The 22,324-nt window shown below is 38.3% G+C and overlaps 2 protein-coding genes across 5 annotated transcripts; one reads left to right on the top strand and one right to left on the bottom strand.

The window, feature by feature from the left end:
• The first annotated feature begins 23 nt into the window (after window positions 1–23).
• Window positions 24–4,293, top strand: TMPRSS12 (transmembrane serine protease 12). Its single transcript, XM_006030731.3, has 3 exons — window positions 24–1,292; window positions 2,779–2,921; window positions 3,375–4,293. Exons 1-3 carry the CDS (start codon window positions 1,043–1,045, stop codon window positions 3,615–3,617), a joined length of 636 nt encoding a protein of 211 aa, XP_006030793.2. The 5' UTR covers window positions 24–1,042; the 3' UTR covers window positions 3,618–4,293.
• Window positions 4,294–5,137: 844 nt separating this feature from the next.
• Window positions 5,138–22,167, bottom strand: ATF1 (activating transcription factor 1). 4 transcript variants are annotated; one of them, XM_014523233.2, is made up of 8 exons: window positions 22,149–22,167; window positions 17,580–17,692; window positions 16,308–16,436; window positions 14,321–14,421; window positions 12,212–12,342; window positions 9,132–9,314; window positions 8,868–9,027; window positions 5,138–8,214 (listed from the first exon to the last, which is right to left on the bottom strand). In XM_014523233.2, the coding sequence occupies exons 2-8, from the start codon at window positions 17,685–17,687 to the stop codon at window positions 8,070–8,072; spliced, it is 957 nt and encodes a 318-aa protein (XP_014378719.1). In that variant the 5' UTR covers window positions 17,688–17,692; window positions 22,149–22,167; the 3' UTR covers window positions 5,138–8,069. The 4 variants fall into 4 exon arrangements, with proteins under 4 accessions (XP_014378719.1, XP_014378720.1, XP_006030792.1 ...); XM_014523234.2 differs by lacking the exon at window positions 22,149–22,167 and adding an exon at window positions 17,773–17,967 and having other exon boundaries at window positions 8,864–9,027; XM_006030730.3 differs by lacking the exon at window positions 22,149–22,167 and adding an exon at window positions 17,773–17,966.
• Between the last annotated feature and the right edge of the window lie 157 nt (window positions 22,168–22,324).

Here is a 22,324-nt window from a genome sequence, read left to right as displayed (position 1 = left end):
TCCCTACACCTGAGGAAGGGTGCTTGCGCCCGAAAGCTTACAAAGAGCCATTTTTCCAACTATTTAGCTGGTCTAATAAAAAGATACCGCCTCTACCCAAAGAACCTTGTCTCTCTATGTCCTTAGACCTACACAGCTACAATCAACACCTGCTCTGTAGTCGTTCTCACTGCAGGTTGCAAAACGATTGATTGCAAACACTGCAGGTTTAGTTCTAGTTCTAATCCCAGCAACTTTTTCATCTTCATTCTGCTATGTTTTGTAAGACTTTTATTCAACAAAAATCAACAATTTGGGGCTAAACTGTCACCTTTTGCAGGATATTAATAGCACCCTCCAAAGAGAGTTACCAACAACATCCATGGCTACAGCCTATAGTACTGTTTTCTTCTTGGTTTTGTTTTTTTTTAATGTTTGCACATTGACAGTAGATCATGCAATAACATCTTTACCCTCATGCTCCTGTGGCCATGTATTGACATAACCATGAACCCAAGTATATTAAACAGTATCAGGACCTCGCTGAACTCCAGGATTCTCATCTTGTGACTTTGGTGTATTAACTACTGGTCTGTTTAGTTTTATTTTGGCAAGCAGTGGTGTTATTCAACTGTGGTTACAGTCAAAAGATACATCTGCACTTCATACTCTGGAGACTTTTGCAGACTACCCTTTCTCCATAACAGACCAAAGATGTAACATTTTGACCAACTTGCATTGACATCAGTAATAGTTTAGTTCTCCCACTGACTTCAGTGGAAATTAAATCAGCCTCTAAAGGACTTTGGTCCTATTGCTGTGTTTAATGAAAAAGCATGCCAATATTTGTTCAGTTACTTGACCCAACTGAGTGCTTAATTTGGTCATCCCCTTAATATTGCTTGTAAATTTGTGCCAAATATGTACTGTGGTATTGTAATATCAAACATAAAGTTGATGAAACAATAAAACATTTTTTAAATGTACACTTAAGTAATTAATTTACTTTAGTTGTGAAAAAAAAAATCAATTCTCTTCTAGGGACCCAAGCCAGTGGAGGGCTATGATTGGTGTAAATAACCTTTTTAAACCTGAGAGACATACTGTGAAAAGCAGTGTTGAAGAGATTGTTATCCATCCAGAATTCAAGAAGGAGACTTTTGAAAATGACATTGCATTATTTAAACTAGATAAATCTTTAGGCTACAGTGACTACATTCAGCCCATCTGCTTGCCCTTTGCTCACTTTCATGTAAATATTGAAAACCGGACACAATGCTTCATAACTGGTTGGGGCAGTATTTCTGAGAAAGGTAAATATCTGCTGCTTTTAATTGCTTCTTTTTTCTAATAAGACATGATGAGAGAAATCAGCTTCAGGTTATGGCAGTTTATTATCAGTGAAATCATTCAAAGAACATGATTTAATTTTGAGCTTAAAAAGGTACTGTTTTCAAATAATCTTTTTGGCATTTCTTTCTTAGATGCTGTTACTAGCCATGTTTGGGGTTTTTTGGCTTTATCACTAAGAAAATCTTCCTCTTAATTACAGAAATTATAATGGTCCTTTTCCTCCTCCTCCTCTGTTCACATAAAAAAAGAGGTTATGACAAAGTATCAAAGCTTTATTGCTTGGATAGCATTAGGATTGGGTGCGACTTTTTGAGATAAAGTTGAAATTAAAAAATTAAGAGCTTTTATAACCATCATTTGAGAGTTCTTAGAGGTATCAGCTCTGCTTACCATAAACGTTGACTACTTAACATTGCACTTCTACGCTGAAAAGGACTCTTAACATATGTGAAGATAGTAAACATGGAACTTCACAAAGATTGTCTTAGTTTACAAATAAAAAGATGATTTTTTTTCCCCCACCAAGTCAAGCCTGGCCTGGTATCCTCAGGGCCCTTCCACGTGTTCAAACTAAAGCTGGGTAGAAACCAGCTTTAAATTTGTTACACATTTTCAAGCACTCACTTTGTAACTGATTGGCTCTTTATATCTGGAGAGAGATTTTTATGGTAGGACAATTACTTTGTGTGTGTCCCATCTAAATTTATTGTGCAGTTGGACAGTTAATTTTGTAATATATGTAATGTGTAGCAGGGGCCTTAATCACCTGTAAATGTTTATGCAAGCCAAATTCTGCTCTCAGTTATATCCCTGGAAAGCCATCTAGGGTTTCAGAGGTGCAGCTAAGGGCAGAACATGGCTCGTGTTCTTTATTCAAGGGATAATTGGCAAGAAAACTGCTTTACCTTTGGTTCAGTTTCCCAAAGGTTGCAGTTAGAAAAAGGTTCTTACTGAAACACAGCAAGACTGTAAGACTCCTAAGGCTACTTATTGTCATAAACCCATGGTGGGATAGCTGGTCTCCACAGGCCTCTCTTGCACAAATTGCAGTGGGCACAGCCACAACATTTAGTCACTTCCATGGTGGAAGGGAAGGAGATCCAAGGACAGCTAGGATCAGATGTGCTGACAACCCTCCTGGCTTCTTGGAAATGTTAAGTTAAATACTATCATGATGCAAGCTTCTTCAGTCAAAAAGGCAGAAGTGTAAAATAAGCCTTCCCTCCTGGTTATATACCTTCTTGTTTGCGAGCTTAACTTTAGACAGTATTAATCTGGTTGAATTCACTGCTCCTACTCACATTCTTAAAGTTAAGCAGGCATCTGAGTGTTTGCAGACTTGAGGACAAAGTAAAGCCCAAAAGCAGAAAAGAAATGCGCACAGAAGTGTTAGACTCAGAGTAGCGAATGTGGTCTGGCTTCGACATATTTTATGTTCCCTTACAGGTGAAAGCGCACGTATATTACAAGAAGCTGAAGTATATATTATTCCTTCAGATATTTGTAACGGTTTTGATTGGTATGCAGGGATGATTACTGCAAATATGCTTTGTGCTGGTGATGAATCAGGAGGTATAGATAGTTGTCAGGTAAGACCCATTTTCTACTTCTAAAGGTGGTAGCCAAGCCAAGAGGTTATTAATGCAGGGACCTTACTGGGCACACGCCAGCAATCACACCCATCAGAGCCTGAGTGCAGGCAAGGCACACGCTGAGGGCTGTTCTTAGCCACTTGGTCTGATTTTGTTCAGTACTGGGTGCACACTGAGTGGACATAGCTTGCTTCACAGCAGTGCTCCTTGGCACTGTGCAGAGGAAGAGTAGAGAATCTCCAAGAAATAATGTAGACAGTCTTCCAACCACATCAGTTTTAGCAAATGCATGCTTGCCTTGCCCATCCACGTGTCCGGGATATAATTTTTGTTTTTTTCAATCAATAAAAGCTATATACATTACTGAAGTGATTAGAATTGCTTTGCTTCTTCATTCTGAAATTGGGGAGGGTCTTTTTGTTTTGTTTTGTTTTGTTATTTCCTTTTTAGGGAGACAGCGGTGGACCGTTAGCATGCTATGATCCTTCTGCCAGCAAATACTACCTGACAGGGATTACAAGTTTTGGGTTTGGCTGTGGCCGGCCTAGGCTTCCTGGAATCTACGTGCGTATGTCTCAGTATGACAGATGGGTAAACACTCATATTTTGCTGGGCAGCAAATCTACAGCTATGAGCATTGCGCTGGCCTTGAACTTCTTATGTGTAGGGTGGATATTACTAGAGACTGCCTGAAGAGCATGCTCTTATTTCATTGTAATAGACGTTTCAGTATCTTCTCAAGTTGCCACTTGAACGTTGTCCAGTGGGGCAACTACTCTTTTTTTTTTTTTTTATAAATAACTATCATTAACAAATGTGGATAAATGCTTTTTTCTTTATTAGCACAAGGTGTTTTATCTATCCATTCCACATACATACATGGCCTATAATGAAGCCTTTTACTCTTTTTGAATTGTTACTAATCATTGTGTGTCATAAGTAAATGAAGCAAAGCATAAGCAGTAGAGATTTTATAGAGTTATATTAGCATATTCTGTGGGCTTCACCTTTAAAAATATGAAAGCCAGTCTATTATAAGGCTATGTATTATGTTGATAAGTAGGCATAAAACAGTAGTTTTTGTCAAAGTAAAGCAGAAAATTATTATTTTGGCCAAATCACAAAATGCATTCCATTCAAGGCTTGAAGGGACATGGTCAACTATACTTTGCTCTGTATTATTGTACCATTTACGTTATTGTTCTATTATTACAATATCTTAGCATCTAGGAAATAAAATGCATTTCACACCAAGATAAGTCCTGATTTAGTTTTGTCTGTAGATAAAATTCCCAAACATGCCAGCAGGGGTTTAGGTTGTAGCCGTGTTGGTCTAAGGATATATATATATATTTTCATTCCAGCCAAGAAGAGCACACACCAACTGCTGCAGCTTCCTGAGCCTGACGAAGGGTTTTTGAACCCGAAAGCTTGCTTAATAACTATTCTCCAACCATTTGGGTTGGTCTAATAAAAGATATCAAATTCACCCAAGGAACCTTGTCTGCCAAACATGCCAGTAAATTCATACTCTGTGGGAATGTAGTTGCATAGAAATTATTTAGGAAGGAACATTCCCTCCTTTTCAGGCAAATACACTTACCATATTTATTTAAAAGTGTGTGTGATTTGTACAATCCGTTCCTGCCCGTCACTGAGTTCAGCACAAATATAAGGAGAAATGAACAGTAATCTTTCTACTATAAAATGTGACACTGACCATATAAATAATAAACTGGAATCAGAAATAATTTTGGTCTTTTTTTTTCTTAAAACCCAATCTCTTTCCAGCTCTAGTAATCAGGTGTGGTCAGCATTTACAAGCAAAAAGGGATTTTTAAACTAGCTCATGCTCCCTCTGCTGGATTACTAACAGCAAAGCATAGAGTGTTTTCTAACTGTAGGTAATGGCAAAGATTCATTTAAAACTTATAGCCCCTTCCTCCACAAGCCACAAAAATCCAAACACAGATAGCCAGAATGTAGTAGAAATTCTTAAGTAAATTATCTTAATTTTAAGGGTATTTTGAACCTGGGACAGCAGTTTCCTTTTAACTAGCAATTAATTTTGATTCAATAAACAACAAACATTAGAATTTTATCTTGGGGTCTTTATTACTGAGGTCAATAGTTGCAGCCACCTATATTTCAACAAATATTTACAGTTCATATGAAGTATGTACCTATGTTTGGAGAGAAATGGAGCAATGGTATTCAGTGTTTATTTACATTCCTTTCTGGATACAGTTTTGTAATTATTACCACATATATAGATATAAGCAAATTGTATGCATGTTGCCAGGTAACTTCCTCCTGACCAAAAAAACCACTTGTAAGAACAAGCCAGTATGATTGCTTCAATAATAATAATAATAATAATAAAAAAAAAGGCCTAAGCTCCTGCTTCTTAAAACATTACCACATCAACGGGATAGTAACGGATTAACATATTTCTCAACAGCAGCCAGGCAGGATTCTTTGGGTAAATGTGATCTCTTTTATTAGACCAACTAAATAGTTGGTAAAATTGTTCTTTGCAATCTTCTGGGCACAGGCACCCTTCTTCAGAAGATATCACATCTACCCAAAGAACCTTGTCTGCTTATGTCCTTAAACCAACATGACTTCAACCAACAGCCCTCAATTCAGCTCAGTGGTGAAGTGGAGCTAGAATCAGCTGCTAATACAACCTTGCGATTTATCAGCTTTTTAAAAACAAATTGCCATAAAGGGATCTTTACAAAAAACAACAGAAAAACAGCAAACAGTCAGGATCCAAATACCATCCAGGAGAACCAGTGAGCTTGGTAAAGCATTAATTCTGATAGTCAAACTCTGCTCGCAGATGCACACCTGTCTCCTTTTCAAGTTAATGCAAGTTTTGTGCACCTCCAAGGGCAGAGATTGCCAGAAGGGTGCTGAATGCCTTCTGAGAAATGCTCGTTATCCTACACTCCCATTGTCCCTAAAGAAAGCATAAGGCAGTTTGCACCTCTTAGCATAGGTTCGTTCCATCATAAATACTGAAAGCCAGCCTTGCAGTTTTTACTAGTGCTGAGCAACAAATGCATTTTAAATGCTTCTTCAAGATTTTTGTACATGATTTGTGAACTCCGTTTTGTTTCTAGGAACTGTAGAGGGAACTATGTCCCATGACAGTTGCATTTGCTGAAGTTTATAAAGATAACATGTAAGTCACTACCACAGCTCATGTAGTGCAAAGTTCTGACTTATCTGCAAACAGTCTATGCTGGCTAGGAAGCCAGGTACTACAAACAAACCCAAAAAAATAAGACTGACGACTCAAACAAATGTCGAGTGACCTCATATAAGCAGTACACATGTAGGAAGTAAATGAATCTTTAATTCCACTTGTTTGGGCTAGAACAACGCAGTCAAACACAGCACTGCCTCTTAGTAGTAACACAGTCTGTTGTGCAATTCCAATACATATAACTGAATGCAGTCAAAACTATGGAAAAAATAGCGCATTACCATTCATGCAAAAGCAATGCCTATATACGGTTTTATTTGTACCCAAGAGTCCTGATCACGCTAAATATCCTTTAATTGTTCATTTGAAAAAAAAAAACCCAATAAAAATGATACATACCAAAATTCCTGATAGCATTTTGCATTAAGTTCAAACACATGCAAAGCTTTATTGAGTATGCCAAAAAAACTTAACCTATTTTTTCCAATAAGATTTTTTTAGGATTTATTATTTTTGTAAATTGCCTAGAGATGCATATAAGAGTAATTCAAATATTTCCCACCCTAGAGGATTTAAATTTACTTTGTACTATCCATAAAAATATATGATTGAAAATCTGAGACATAAAATATTCTATTTGTTTACTAAAAGGAGCTGTATAAACAGTAAAATCTGTTAAAATAGGCATATAAATTCAATTTCAGAATTTGTAAAGATTTTAGTTTAACTATAAAATATACCCACCATCTAACTGTTTAATAGACTATTTTGTTACAAAGATACCATTTTTTGTAAAATATCGCCTACCTTACAAAATAAGTTTGGTAATTGTGCACTCTTTTTCAAAATTTATAAGCCCTATATTAGAACCTTATTAACCCCTTTGGTATGTATCGTTAGCTTTTTTTTTTTTTTTTTTTTTTAACTGTTCTTTTTTGGTGTGTAAACTTTACAACTAAACACAGTAGGATTTCCAAGCAGAATAAGCAATGCATGTTCAGTTGTACATATAAATCAGCACACAATTTATTTTTCAATTATAGAAGCTTATCTCACACAGTAATCAAGAACACAACTATTTAAAAAGCATTTTTCAACAGCTCTGGCTCAGCTGTACCCATTCTACCAAAAACTAGGTTTAAAGTAACTGGATGTGTTTAATACACTTAAGTTGCCAACACCTTAATACTCATGTGCCTTGGACATCTTCCAGGATTAGGCCTGAAAAATAATTTGCATTGCTTTCTGTGAAACCTCCGTTTGAGAAACACAGCAAACATTTCATAAAACAAAAACCCCTAAAACCCTTTAAACCCTAAGCCCTTTAAACAAACTGCCAGCTGAGACAAGTAAATATAACTTATATTTTTACCAAAGTATTAGTTTCTTTTTATCTTCTACACCTGTAAGTTAGAAGTTACAGGTTGAAATAAAAAAATATTTACATACAAATAACTGAAATAAAAGATAAGGATCAGAAAACAATAAGAAATTAAAACATACTGGTTATATATGTTGCTAATCTTGGTAAGCTAATGGGAAGGATTCCATTTCACCCACATTTGAATTGTAATAAAATATTGCTGCTGTTACAAAATTGATTTTTTTTTAGTTCAGGAAACTCAAGTCACTCATCAGGTAAAAATGTGCATGTCGTTTTATTGTAGATATAATCTTGAATGTAATGATATTTCCAGTTGCACCAGCAAGAATTTAGGTTAGGTTTCTTGTTTCCTTTTTTGTATTTTGTCACCATCTTGTAAATAAAATCTTTACAGTCTTTAAGTTGTGAAAGCCTGGTAGAAAAGTTTAAAATTTTTGACCTTTCATGTAGCTTTTTTTATTTATTTATTTTTTTGTTTTTTAAAAATCGGTATAAAAAATTCCCCTCTGAAATTCAGACAGTCCATAAAAAGTTTTGCCTCCTTTGCTTATACACTCTTATGGCAGTAAAGATCTTTCAAAGTTTTTAGCTCTTCAATTAGAGTTTTGTTTTGATTTTCCAGAACAGCAACTCTGTTTTCCAAGCATTTAACATATTCTTTCTTCTTCCTGCGGCATTCTCGAGCAGCTTCTCTAAAATCAAAGGCAGAAGTGGTCAATTATTTTACATTGAATGTAATTTGCTTTGAGTACCTATTCCACTGGAAGCTACCACACGTGTAGGCAGGCACCGAATCTAACGTTTCATGGTTAAATAAAGAAATTGTGATTGGCTTGAAAGGAAAGAACGTTCTTAGCCTTATCCCCAACTTCAGTGGGACAACATTTGTAACATGTTTTGGTCACAATTTCTAACATTTTCAGAAACGAAGATAAAGAATAATGCATACAAATTTGCTTAAGTGGGATTCAGAAGTCCGAACATATAAAAAGCAAGTACTTATATTACAGCTTTCACTAAATATGTAGTAAATATAAAATCCACTTAATTAAAAAAAAATCTCTATATACATATGTAAACTATGTGAACACTAAAGTACAAAAAGTACTTCTAAGTAACGTAAACAGACTGAAGAGGGGAAACATTTTTCCCTCACTGCTTAGCACTCTTAGAGGTCAGTCAACTATAACAGGCAAAAATAATTCGCGGGCAGAGGTGTGATGTTCAAGCTGACTTTGTACCCTCAGTGCACCTGATACCTGAAGTTATGGTTCAGTAGAGCTGTTAAGAATCCACTTTCAGCTAGGCAAGGCGATTGCAAAGCAGTACAAGGGAACTTACACACCTGTTCTTCATTAGCCTTATCTCTCGTTTCAACTGTGGATCATCTGTTTTGGTTGTCTGAGACGTCAGGGTGACAGGAGAGGTCATCACTACAGTCTGAGGGAGGGATGTGGTTGTTGGTGTAGTGCGGATCTGGTATGTCTGCATATCTCCTGATGCAGCTGTTAGAACAGTAGAGCAAGACATTTCGTTGTAGGCGGCTTAGAAAACTACACGTGGATTGGGGGGGCAGTATGTCTAAGCCCTTTGTAGAACACATACTCACTCTGCACTACCACCTGGTTGCTGGGTACTAGTATCTGCTGACCATCCGACGTCTGTGCGTACTGTAGTATCGTTGTCCCCGGCTGAGTACCACTGGCATTTGTCATTGTTAATGTCTGCAGACCTTGTACACCATCTGTACCTGGACTGGCCAGCTGTAATGCTCCATTGGTGGCAATAGCAACTTCAGTGAGAGGAAAAATATGGTAGATATACAGAATATATTTTTCTTCTGTATCTCTAAGATATGAATGCAATGAATCTACAATAAGAATATCCATTTACAACAGAACAGACTATCTTAAGCAATTACCCTCAGGATCTGAAAGCTAATTTTGTGCCAACTTTAAAACGTTTTTTTTTTTTTTTTGACAGATACTGTTGGATTCATACTATGTAATTATTAAAAAAACAAACAAAAAAACCAAGTGTAATATGATGTTAACATCTTTTGCACTATTAAAACTGATAACTTTAAATAGCCTGGTTTACTTTTCACAGTCACGTGGCTTGTTTGCTGTTTGCATTTCATAGAGCACGAAGATTAAAGAACAGACTCATCAACAACTTTTAGTTGCTTTTACTGGTAAGCTTGTATATAAGCACAGAGCTGCAGTGTTTGGGCTGCAAACATATATGGGTATGTAGTATTAAAAAACTTTGCATGTCCTTCCCGACTGACAAAGACATCTATGTTGGCCTGGTTTTTCCAAATCTATATTGGGCTCAAATTTCCAACCAAATGTAGTGCTTTTAAGACAGCTTTCACTGCAAACGCATACCCTAAATTAGCTGTGCCCAACTGTACACTATTGCTGGGACAAGAGCCCCAAAAGCTATGGCTAATTTGTATACATTTATATCTAGTAGCTTGTACCCTGTGAAAATTCACCTTAGTAGAGGCAGAGCTTCCTTCTCTCCTCTCCAGTCCTGTCCTCCCTCTGCTACAATCCAAACTCCCTGTTGACTAATTAGATTGTGACATCGGTGGTGAGTGACAACGTGGTTAGCAAGAGAGGTTGATGGTGGAAACAACAAATGTGACTATTATATGTAGACATTTTTATTATAAAAAAAATAAATGCAAAAAACTTACATATTTGCCTGTATTTTCATTTAACCCCTAAAAGATAAAAGACACAGGGCCTGATTTTCAAAAACTGAGTACCTGGCAAAATTTTCTGCTATTTTCAATGGGAACTGTCAAGTGCCAAATATACTTGAAGAATCAGGCTGATTTATTTAGATGTTTACCATGGGAGCTGAGCTCTTCTGAAAATCCATTCCCAACTCTGGGAACTGAGCACAGATATTTTTACTATTTCTTCCCTTGTTCCTAATTTTTAACATGGGTATCAAAACAAAAAGGTTGTGGTATAATACTAACCCAAACTAGCGGCTGATAAGTAAATATTTTCAAAGCTTAGGGTACCGTGACAGATAGTTCACGCTTCCTGTAGAGTAGAAGTACTGAGTATGGAGATTGTTCAATGAAAGGCCAATCAACATAAAAGTAGAGGCACATTCTGTCACTGTTAGCCAGGAATAGTTGCCAAGTAAAGCAAGATTCTTCACTTTAACTTCATATGCTAGCTAAGAGGCAGACAAGAGCAACAGGACCCTTGAAATGTCAGATTTGGAAAAAGAAACTTAGACCATGTCCAGAGCTACTGGAAAAGCAACAGCAGAAATGGGGGACACCCATTTTATTTTCCAGCTGGTGCCTAAGACCCACTGAAATTTGCCACATTCTGCTAAAATGATGCTGCAACTTTCACACCTTTGACATTTTGTGATTCTAAAGATGTAAATTGCCAAGTCCTTGCCCAAAGGGCAGATCCTGGGGTAGAGAGAGGAAAAGTAGGTCTCTTGCAGACTATCTGACCAAGAGAGTCAATGTAGATATACACTGCTTCCTAGAGGCATAGGAAATAGTCTGTTACAATGCTGTAAATAATGCTGAAGTAAGCCTACATTATGCACAAGGCAAGTATGTATACATGCAATCTCTTGTATAAGTACTGTTTTCTTTTCTTTTGTGATTCTTTGTCTTGTTTTATTTAGACCAGCTGTGGTCTTAGATGGCCGCTTGGGGAAACATCTTGCGGATCATCCCAAATAGAATGACTTCAAGAAAGGAGGCATATCTGGAACAGCAGTACACTCAGGGTTGTCAGTCGCAACAGGTCCGATTAAAGTGGTCCTGTGCCAGAAGGTCCATCACTTGCATGGAAGACGAGAAAAATCACCTGAGCACCATTGTAGAGAACCAAGTCAAAGGGGATTCTAGTTCCAGAGTGCATATGGAAGGCACGATAGCAAACAGTTATGACCAATACTAAACAGTTCAGCAAATCATTTTAGAAAGGAGGTGATTAAGCAGAGATTAAAAGCTAGTTTGGCAGTTAAGACATTTAACTTGAGAGTCAAGAAATCAGGGTGAAATTCCTGGCTCTTCCATCAACTTCCTCTATGATCTTGGACAAATTATTCCATCTCTCTTTGCCTCATTTCCTCATCTGTACAACAGATAACAGTCCTTCCTTTTTCTCAAACAAGTATCTTATGATCCAAACAGACAAGCTCTGATGCAGGGTTGGTCTGTCTGCACGAAGGAACAGCACCTAGCACAATGGGGTCTCTAGCCAGTACAATAATTGCAACTGAAACCTGTAATCCAGGGGTGTCAAAAATAAGGTCCATGGACTAGATCTCTATCATATGGCCCACAGCGTGGTCTAGGGGTCTGAATGGATCCACACACAGCATGCAGTACATGCTGCACACGGAGTTGGTTGGGGGCACATGCTGCACATAGTGCTGGTGCCAGATCTAGCATGTGAGGGCAGCCTATGGGCCCGATCCAGCCAGCGGATCAGGCCTGTGCCACCTGTCTAGCCTGCGGGGCCTCATGGTTTGACACCCCAGCTATAATTCATAGTTAACCCTCACATTCACATCCCCTTTTTGTTTCAACTTAGTCTCAAAAATATATTACACATATACATACATACACACAATTATACTTTGAGGAAATTTAACAAGTGTGTGTCTATTAGGTTTATATATCATTTAACATACTGTACTGTCCAGTGCTGGTCTGATAGATGGGTGCAGGAACAGACATAGATGTAACAGAGGAGACACCAGGACTTTCTTCATCTCCCTTTCTATCCCGCGTGTCTTCAGAAGAAAGGTCTTTCAAGATTTTTCTATGGGAAAAAAAGTCATTAGCACTGATAGAAAACTCAAGTTTGCAAGCTGGTTGGCAATTTCTCCTCTGAAGAGGAATGAAAAAATTGTTGCAGACAAGTACTTCTCTACTGCTGGCACTTTTATAAAATTGTGCTAAGTGCAGCTGTAATTGAAGATAGATCAGCCAGCACCGCCTTTACTATAGACACATGCTGCACACAGCTGATAAAGCACACTGTTACATACAGAAGAAAACTCCTGACCTATGACTGGCTGAAGTAATGTGACAAATCAGTAAATGTCTTGTTACCTCCTCAGACAAAAATTGATTATATGTTTAGATGCATCATTTCTTCAAGTAGAGCAAATGAGAATCAGCTGGATTACATTTGCAAATGGAGTTATACTTTATATGAAAATTCCATGTAAAGGGTTTATAAAAACTCCATTATAGATATGAATAACAAGTATTAATCATTTATTAACTCTTTATAAATGAAAGGGTGACATGGTAATTTAATGTACATTTCAAACCAAATACATACATGCTCATTGGCTGCAGCCAAATTCAGAGGAGCCTACCAGTTGCTTTGGATTAGCCAATCACAAAGTATTCACAAGTCTTTATTTCCAACTAAATTAATGTAAACAGCTACTTTTCTGCATTTTTTTTTTTTTTTTTAAAAGATTCAGGTCTGAAATTAGAGGTTTCTGGGTATTTTAGCAAGAGATTCAGACTATACCTACAGATATACTGACTTCATATTTCAATTATCATCAAGCTTTGCTATCCTTCAAGGCAAACACTGGCTTTACATCTGTTAGTATTCACTCTTAGGTCAAGAAATCCTGATATTCAATAGATTTCCACTAATTCTTAGAAGATAACATTGATACAATATTTAAATATATCATCATACTTCAGTAATAATAGTAATCAGTAAACAGACAGTCTGAAAAAAGAAACTTGAGGAATGTGAAACAAATATGACGGCTTTTCATTTGGGAGTATCCTCTTGTGCCCTCTTCAAGTAATTTCTTCCATATTTAATAGTTTCTCCTCTAAATGTTTGAACTACTTCCGGTACAGATACAAAAAATAATTAAATACAGGCACTGATTTTTTAAAGCAGTTGTATCCATAAGTGCCAATAAGATTTTGAATTACTAACCTCTAAAAAAACCAGAGTTTTGTTTTTTAATGGATAAGCCCCCATAATGAATATTTACAATATATTTTAATAACCTGTAGTGAAATGATGTGCTGTAAGCCCAATGCTTGGATGTTTTGAAGTGGCTCATCAACATTTTCCAGCCAGACTTGCTGAAATACAACACGTTCCTGCAGATGTCAGATTTTTCCCCGATTTGTTCTAGCAGTCCAGCTGCATCACTTCAGTAAAGACTGCACTGGAATTTCCATCATAAACATTTTCCAGTGATTTCAAACTTGCCTATTGGAACCTTTCCTGGTATAAAACCCAATTCGGATTCTCACAACACAATGGGTTTGTGTGTGCACTAATCTAATTAAAATTAGTTTGCAATTTTTTGTTGCCAGAATAACATGAAAAAAACAAGGTGCTTCAATTTTTCTTTTAAATTAATCCCTCTTTTTTGCTCTCTGAATACACAAACTCACCACAGAATTAAAATGCACCAACTAAATCTAACACCACACAAAGATTATATATTACTATATATACCAAAAAAACAGACAAGATGTAGAGACAGAGCCCTGTTCACACTCACTAGGCTATATAAACAATTCAGCAATGTACTTAACCACATATATAAAACTTTAACCTCGTTTTTGGTGCAAGTCAATACAACTCCCCAGAAGACAATGAATTTTCATGCTTTGCCAGCAGTGAATTTATCTTGGACTATTAGAAATAATCGTTTTTGCTATCTGCTTTCATTTAAAATTCTGCATTATTGGGAAAAAATAAGAACCAAATTATTTCAATGTAAATATTTTTATGAAGTACTCACCGGTAAGATGGGCGACGGGCTAGGATGCCTCGGGCTTTCTGTGAAGAGCCTATGCTATCTGATGAGTCCTGAGAATCCTCACTCTCTGACAAAGAAGTTACCTAAAAAAAAACACATCCCATACATTATTGTGATATATGCTACATGAGAAATAGCCAAGACAGCTTAAATATTTTAATTTTACAAAACCAAAAATATCCACCAAAAAGCACCAGTAAAATGGCAAATATACACGTGCCTATTTTCTGTCTCACATCATGTGTAGAGCAAGTGTGCTGAGTGGCCTATGGTATGTAGTCCAGTTCAAAGAGAGAAGAAACTGAGTTCCTTTCTGGTTATGTTATGGGTGCACAAACCTGAAGAGAAGTGTTTTTCCTCAAAACCTGACTACTTTTTAAGGTGATTTACATGTGATAGACTAATCTTCAATACCTGCCTAGTTATGCATTTTTTACATAATTTGAAAAAAAAACTTACACATTACAAAAATATTACATTCCTTGACTGCAGCATTTCATTTCTATATATTTTCTGTGTCAGTTTATAACAAATCTGAATAATAAAGACATAACCAACCCCCAAAAACCTGTTGCAAATCTAACATCTAAAACCATACCTAAAGAAGACTGCATTGCATTCAAAAGCTCCTCTAAGTCTATCCAACTACGCTGTTGATCCAAGAGCAGACATCACCCACAAAAATCTTTATCTCTTATCTAAATTGCATCTATGTGAAACAAGAACTATATCAGGAACCCCAGCAGCACTGGAGGAAGATTTCCCATTCTGCTCACCAAACAGAGCCCAAAAGCAATAATCCTGGCAGCAGTTAGTGAATTTTAGGAGTTGGGCCCCCTTCAACAAGGGCTATGTACTCTCCCTTATACAAATCGCCTGAGGAAGGACTGCAAAAGGCACTTCTAATTCACAAAATTTATTATAGGACAACTAATCACATACTTTGGTCAGTCAGTGAACTTATAATTCCAGTGAACCAAGGAAAATGAACATTTAAAACAGCAGTATCTCAGGAAGTAATAAATATGCAAGAATATTTATAGAGCAATTCAAGCTGATATTCTGTTAATAGTTTTTATCTGTGATCTCTTTTTATTGCATTGGATCCTCCTCCTGTTGGCAAGGTCATTTTTTTCCTCTGATGTTCCTTGTTAAATAGAAGCTAACGAATCTTTTACTTGTCTCAGCAAGAGTGCCTAAGACTCGGGGAAAAGTATTTCTCTTTGTTAACTGTCACTGTACAGTCAGCAGAGGAGGGTTTGCTATCAACATTTAAAGAAAGCTGCTAACGTACATTTTGTCTCTCAACTAGGTCACAAAGTTCACAAGTCACAACAGGAGAAGGCTTGGGTTCAGTGGTGACTGCTGTGCATTGCCACAGGAAGTGCTGGCACTGAATGGGTAGCAATCATACATAAAGTTGGATGCTAAAATTGTTCTGAGCAAAGCAAGTACATTTCTCTTTCAGGGACTGATCTGACGAATGAAACTGAAGAGGCAAGAAGCACTCGGTATACTACAGAATTACACCGCGATGGCAGATTAATCCATTTTATCAGGATTCTCCCAGCCATTTTATTGCCCACTCTGACCATTTTAATTTGCAAGTTCAGTGCCGATGATGTTCTGAGGGCTCACTGCAGCCAACACTGAGCTGAAGCAGATAACAGACTTAAAATATATAACCCTGAAAAAAGGAAAATGATATTCAACCTTAACTCTAAGGACACCTGTGTTCACTGCAAAGTGCAGAAGTCATTAAATAAGAAACGTATACCTAAAAATAAAGTGTTTTCAGACCCTGAATTTATAAATTGTCTTCCTTGGTATCCCTTATGCACCAGAATGTTCATCAATAGGTCGCTGGCTGTGACACCTTGCTGCACTGTGGCTGAGTTTAACTCATTCAGATAAGACTTTCAAGTCTCTTCACAAATGTGTATACATAACAAGTTATGTGCTCTGTTACCTGCATTGTCTGCACCTGGGGTGAATGGATTACAGAAGATGACTGAGCTGTCTGAATGACTCCCTGAACCTGTACTTGTTCTCCAGGAAGCTGAACAACTGTAAGTGGAGTTGGGCCTCTCAGAGACATCTAAAACAAATAAACGATTTAGTAAGAACAGCAGTTGTATTCTCTGAACAGCAACAGAGAAAATGCAGATATACCTGTACTGTTTGTTTTAGAAAAGATGAAGGCATCATCAGAACCAAAACTCTCTCTCTCAAAAGAAAAAGAATATACTTATACAGTGGTCTAACTTCCTGTTAAATGCTAGTTTGTTCTCTCAAGTCAAAATGTGAAATTATTGTAGTCATCCTACATGCAAATAAATATTTTGCTACCTGCTTGCAATCTGTTCGCTCATGTTCACTACTCACCTATTGCCTCAAATTATATCTAAATTTCTTATTAAAATCTGAACTGCCCATAGAAGGTAAACTACAAAACAGCACCAATTTGCAGACAGGAAAGGAAGAGCAGACTTTCTCCAGGAACATTATTTTTCTAGATAAAATGGTCCGAAACATGCCATTCACTTAAATGAGTTCTTAAAATGCTGTTACTGTACTTTAGGAAAAAGTTGTCAAGGACAAAGACAACATTCCCAGTCTTCCACTTATATCCCCATTGAATCTTCTTTAGTAAAACTAATAAGAGATCATTTGTAGACAAAATCTCAAACCAATTTTATTTACTCCACTCCTAAGCCACATGTACATTACTTCTCTGCTTGCAGAGGCAGCGTGGTACACACTTAGGACCCTAAAAGCCATCTACTCTGTTTAAATGCTGGCATCAGGCACAAGCAGAGTGAGAACTAGTAAAACACAGACATTGCCCAAACGCTTCACAATAAAAAGTGCTTCAGATGTTCTGTGTGCCCATATCTCTGGCTGATGTCCACGGGAGCTGCAAATGCCCTCTGCATATTGCTGAGCTACCTCAGTGACTGGCTGGGTGAACATTTCTGAATATCTAAAATCTAACAAGAAAAAATGGCTACAAATTTTCAGCACTGAAATGGTATAAGGTATATGCACAAGGATATTCATTCTGTGGAGTCTATTAAAAAAAATGAACGGCATGTTTCTCACAATTCTACTTGCTTGTCTTCTTCCTCCCTGAGTATGTAAAGAAAAAAAGCCCCCTATCAAACCATTTAGCTTAAAAACAAAAGATTGCTCTTAACCTAATTCTTAAGAAATATTTGCTGTAGCCTGGCCCATGCTTTACCTGTTGAGCAACGTGAGAGAGGTGAGTTGCCTGTAGTGTTGTACCTTGTACAGTGGTTTGTGGAGGTGTCGCTGAACTGTTACTGCTGCTCTTGTGCACTTCTTCCATATCAACTACAAGAAAAAAATAAGGAATCAATTCAGTTATGGATAAAATATAAGTTGGAAGTTTCAAAGGGAGTGAGGTCCCCTACCTCCATTAACTTTCAATAGGATTGGGATGCTTCACTCCGTCAAGCTTAACTGAAAGTCCCAGCCATAATTAATACTGCTGCTTAATACTTCTACAGCAGCTTCCACCAGAAGATAAGGAAGCACTTTTCATGAAGCCTCACAATCCTCCTTTGACATACTTAGGTGTTTTCCTCCCCTTTTACATATGGGGAAAACAAAAAACAGACATGTTAGCAAGCTGCCCAAACCCACAGACTGAATCAGTGGAAAAGCCAGAATACCACCCCATGATGCTGCCTCTCAGTGCTGTGCTAAGCCTCTGAAGCCGTAACCTAGGTTTGAAGCCTTAACCTTTCTGCAGTTCAACTTTTTCAGCACCAGTTCAGATCTATCCATTAAGTGAAAGGAAGATTATGCGCCTACCTTTTAATTCCTTTGCATCTCTGGATGCAAAGCAGCAGAAAGCAGACACTAGATTTTACAATCTATTTACTGAACTATCATTGAAAACTGTCATAAAACATTCAGCATTGTTCTCCAAGTGTAAGAGCATATTCAGTATACAAAATGTAATACTTTTAAGATCATAAAAAAAAATTAACCAGATCTGTATATTCAGAAGTCAAGGGCACCCTCCTCAGATTTTTCACTGTTTATACTTAACCATCCAACATAATTTTAATGTAAAAGCTGTAAATCAGCAGCTTTGGTGTAATGTAAAATGCATATGTTTGGATGGGGTGAGCAGGCAGACTGGATGGAGGCATTAAAAGATGATCTGTAAGCATTACATGTTTTGTCACACAAGGTTTGAAACAGTTGCAAGGGCAGTTGCTATGAGACTGGAAATTACATTTCTCTCTGTGGAAACGTGAGTCACTGATTTTTCCCTACTGAGATCAACCACAGCTCTTGCAGCCTGACGTACACGCAGAGGGTAAAAAGTCAGTAAGTGTGAAGTCTAGAGGCCTGCTCTCGCAATCCTTACTCATCTGGGGAAATTGCACTGAAGTCAACAGAACTCACTTCAGTAAAGTTGCAAGATCAGGCTCGGCAACGAGAAAACTGATGAGAGGGGAACAATAAGTAAGATGTGTGAAACGGCACCTTCAAAGGAGAAACTAAGAATTGGTCAAATCTGACACCGCTTTCCTCAAACTGACACACAACTGGAACCTTCCAAAAATGTAAGACAGTTTATAGACACACAGGTAGCGCCGTGCACCCTTTTTTGAGTCCTAACAAAATGCACAAAACAAGGGGATATGAAAGAAGTGGTAAAAATCAGTTCTACTCTTATAGAGCAAAAACATGCAGTTTGCACTTCTGTTCAGCTACAACGTGCCACTTTGTTAATAGGAAACCATCACACTGAAATTGAGTCAAATGCAAAAACACTAAAAGTAATTTCTGGCACTCCAGAAAACCCCAAGTAAATTCCTTTAGTTTTCAAGACATCATTTCTTATTTTGAAACACACTGTCCTGTTGCTGTATGAAAGACTTGCTGCAACACAGACAAACTAACTCTAACTAAACAGTTAAATGGAATAAGAACAAAGTCAATCTGAAATGCTCAAGAGTTCACTGAAAAAAATATAGCAAGGCGTTTTTGCTCTTGTTGGGTGTTACCTTTGTATTTTTAGCCAGAAAAATGACTTTTAAGTTGACTGTATCTCTAATTTCAGATAGCACTTAAAAGCGCTTATCTAACAACTGTCAATAATGAAAAGAGACAGCAAACTATTTTAACAAGCAAACAACCATTATTGTGTATTTGATTTGTGGCACTTGCATCCTCCACAGGATAAGGAAGCACAATATACTACCCAGTGACATGCAACAAATTCTAGAGGTCTCTGCTTTGCTAAAGCAGATTATCAGTCTAGAAAACATACTGCTTTCTGCGGAAGATATTTCTGATAATATTTTTAAAAGACAGCGGTTTCTACCTATTCAGCATTCAGTAAGACCTTTACTCTCAAGGGTGAAAAACAGTTCTAATTAACAACCTCAAGCCACAAGTTTTCAGCCAAAGAATGATTTGCATACTGAGTAGGGAAAATTTACTAGCGTTTCTCCTTTTAACACCCCAGCCACAACTACTTCCAACAACAATAAAACATTTGTTTGGAGGAAGCCAACTACATAGTTTCGGGACGAAGGAAAAGTTTTTCATGGAACACGGAAAGCTGGAAGTAGGGAATTCGCTGCAGTGATCGGCACTGTCCAGAGGACTTGGGCCTACTGATGCTTAAGACAAATAATTTGTTATTTTTATAATACTGTAGGTAGGGATGACCATTTACAAAAAAAGAAAAAACTTCCTTGAGGATCTTAGTCTAAATGAACGGACTCTGAAATCCAAGCACTGTGCAGAACACATCTGCTCCAAAGAACCAATCTTTCAAACTCATTTCTGCATTATGGTAGGAGTTTTGTTGTGGCTGTGACAGGTTCAGGGTATATGCAAGAAGCAAGGTTTCTTTGGTAACATCTTTTACTGAACCAACCATATAGTTGGGAAAGATATTAGACAAGCGTTCAGGTACAAAGCGTCCTGCCTGAGGATTCCAACTACTGGATTTTGAAATATCTGAAGAGGCTGATCAATTTTTAAAGATCTCAAAGTCTCTCCCAAGTCAAATCTGCTACTGGTCTTACCGGGATAGTTTTCAATACTGAATGACAACATTAAAAGGGATTCAAGTATGAGTTTTGTATAAATGTAGTGCACTAATTTGGTTAATTCTAATGATGTTATACTGCAGACATGGGACGGTTTTAAGGAAAAACATTCCCAAAACTCCAGCAAAAACCTCAACAGGAAAGTCCCTTTTCTACAGGCAAAGGCTGTTAAAGTCTTATACATGTTATTTGAATAATGGATACTTCAGGAGACTGTACATCCAATAGACAGCAACTGGGAAGAAACTCAAATGAAAGCTGACCTACAGCTTCCTGGAAATCTGTGAAAAGCATATGCAATGTGAGAAGGAGTCCTGGAAATACAAGCCAGGAAGCTAGTGAAGAATCTTCCTTCAATATGTAACAGATGGGTGTAAGAGCCGTGCTTAGAGCTCAGGGCCCTGCTCTGACATGTATAAAATAATAAAAATGCCACTACTCAAATCACGCACAGTACTTTTTATCAACAGATCTCAAAGGAGGTCACTGGCATCATCTCCTTTTTACAGATGGGGAAACAGAGGCAGGGGGGTGACGGGACTTGCCCAAGGCCACCCAACAGACAAGAGGCAGAACCAGGAATAGTACCCAGGTTTTCCAGTCCTAGTCCAGTGCTTCATAATAAGCAACCCTTTCCCTCCTTAAAGAAAGACAGTTCCTCTACTGAGGGCATTATGATTTAAGAACAAGAGAAGAGACAGTCGATGGCTGCAATGAAGTGGGGGGAGGAAAGAGAACAAACCCCAGGAAACAATGAAACAACCAGCACCTTTGGGAACATGCTGCAAAAAAAAAGTGAGCGCAAGAACGCTGCAGAAGAGGCAGCACAACGGTTTCCACCCCAAGGACACAGCCAAGATACAGACAACCTTTGAGCAAAAAGCAGACGGCACAAATCACAACGGAGTACTTTTCCTTATCTCCAAGTAACAGCCCAACATTTATGTGGAGGGAGGGTTTCCCACTTGGAGAAACAAGACATAATGCTCTAGCCACAGAGCAATTTTTTACGGGAGCCCCTGGGTAGACCCAGAAGGAGCGATGCCAGAATTTGGATGACGACCCCACAAAAACCTTGTCTCTTGACGATTCGTAAGCCGTTTCTAGACCCGGGTCTTTAAGGCTTAGCCACCAAAAAAAAAAAAAAAAAAGAAAAAAGGATTATACTAAAACGAGCATCCTCACATTTAAAACAGAGCATTGAAAACGGCCCACCTACAAGCATGGCGCTAGCAACATACGACACGGCTCGCTGGAAAACAAGTCGCTTTGTGCATTTACTCGATGTCGTTGGTATTAATCGATACACAACAAGGAGCTGGGGGATGCCTGCTCGCCACGGGGACGCTCGCCAACCCCTGCAAGACCATTTTTAGGCCGGACGTAAGGACAAACGTCTTCACTGTCCGAGTCTGCCCGCGGACGTGGTGCAAGCACCTACTCCGGACACGTCCAAGAAACGCCTGGACGCTCGTCTCGCCGGGATCGCAGACGTCACCGATTTTAGGCTCCACCGATTAGCTCGTCCGATCCTTCGAGCCCAGCCGACTTCCTGCCCCTCGGGGACCCGACGATCTTGCGGCCACCCGAACGCCTGCGCGATCCATAATCTCGACAAGAGAGGGGGGACTTTTCCTTTTTTTAAGGTCCAAGAAACAAACCAACCGACGCGACGGCAAACCTGGGGACGGCAGGCGACACCGACTTACCGTGTTCCTGACCACGAAGCCGGTGAGCAAGTAAGCCCGGCCTGCTCCTCGTTACAGATTTCCCCCCCAAACTGCACGTGGAGGCGGACGAACCAGATCCCTGGGACGCTTTAAGCCCCGACGCGAAGCGCCCCGGCCCCCTCAGGCCTGGCGGGGCGCAAACACGGCTGCCCCCC

Source organism: Alligator sinensis, unplaced genomic scaffold (assembly GCF_000455745.1).
Source record: "Alligator sinensis unplaced genomic scaffold, ASM45574v1 scaffold1329_1, whole genome shotgun sequence".
Lineage (NCBI taxonomy): Eukaryota > Metazoa > Chordata > Crocodylia > Alligatoridae > Alligator > Alligator sinensis.
The sequence above is the reverse complement of the archived record's forward strand: the minus strand, read 5'-3'. Positions and strand labels throughout refer to the sequence as shown.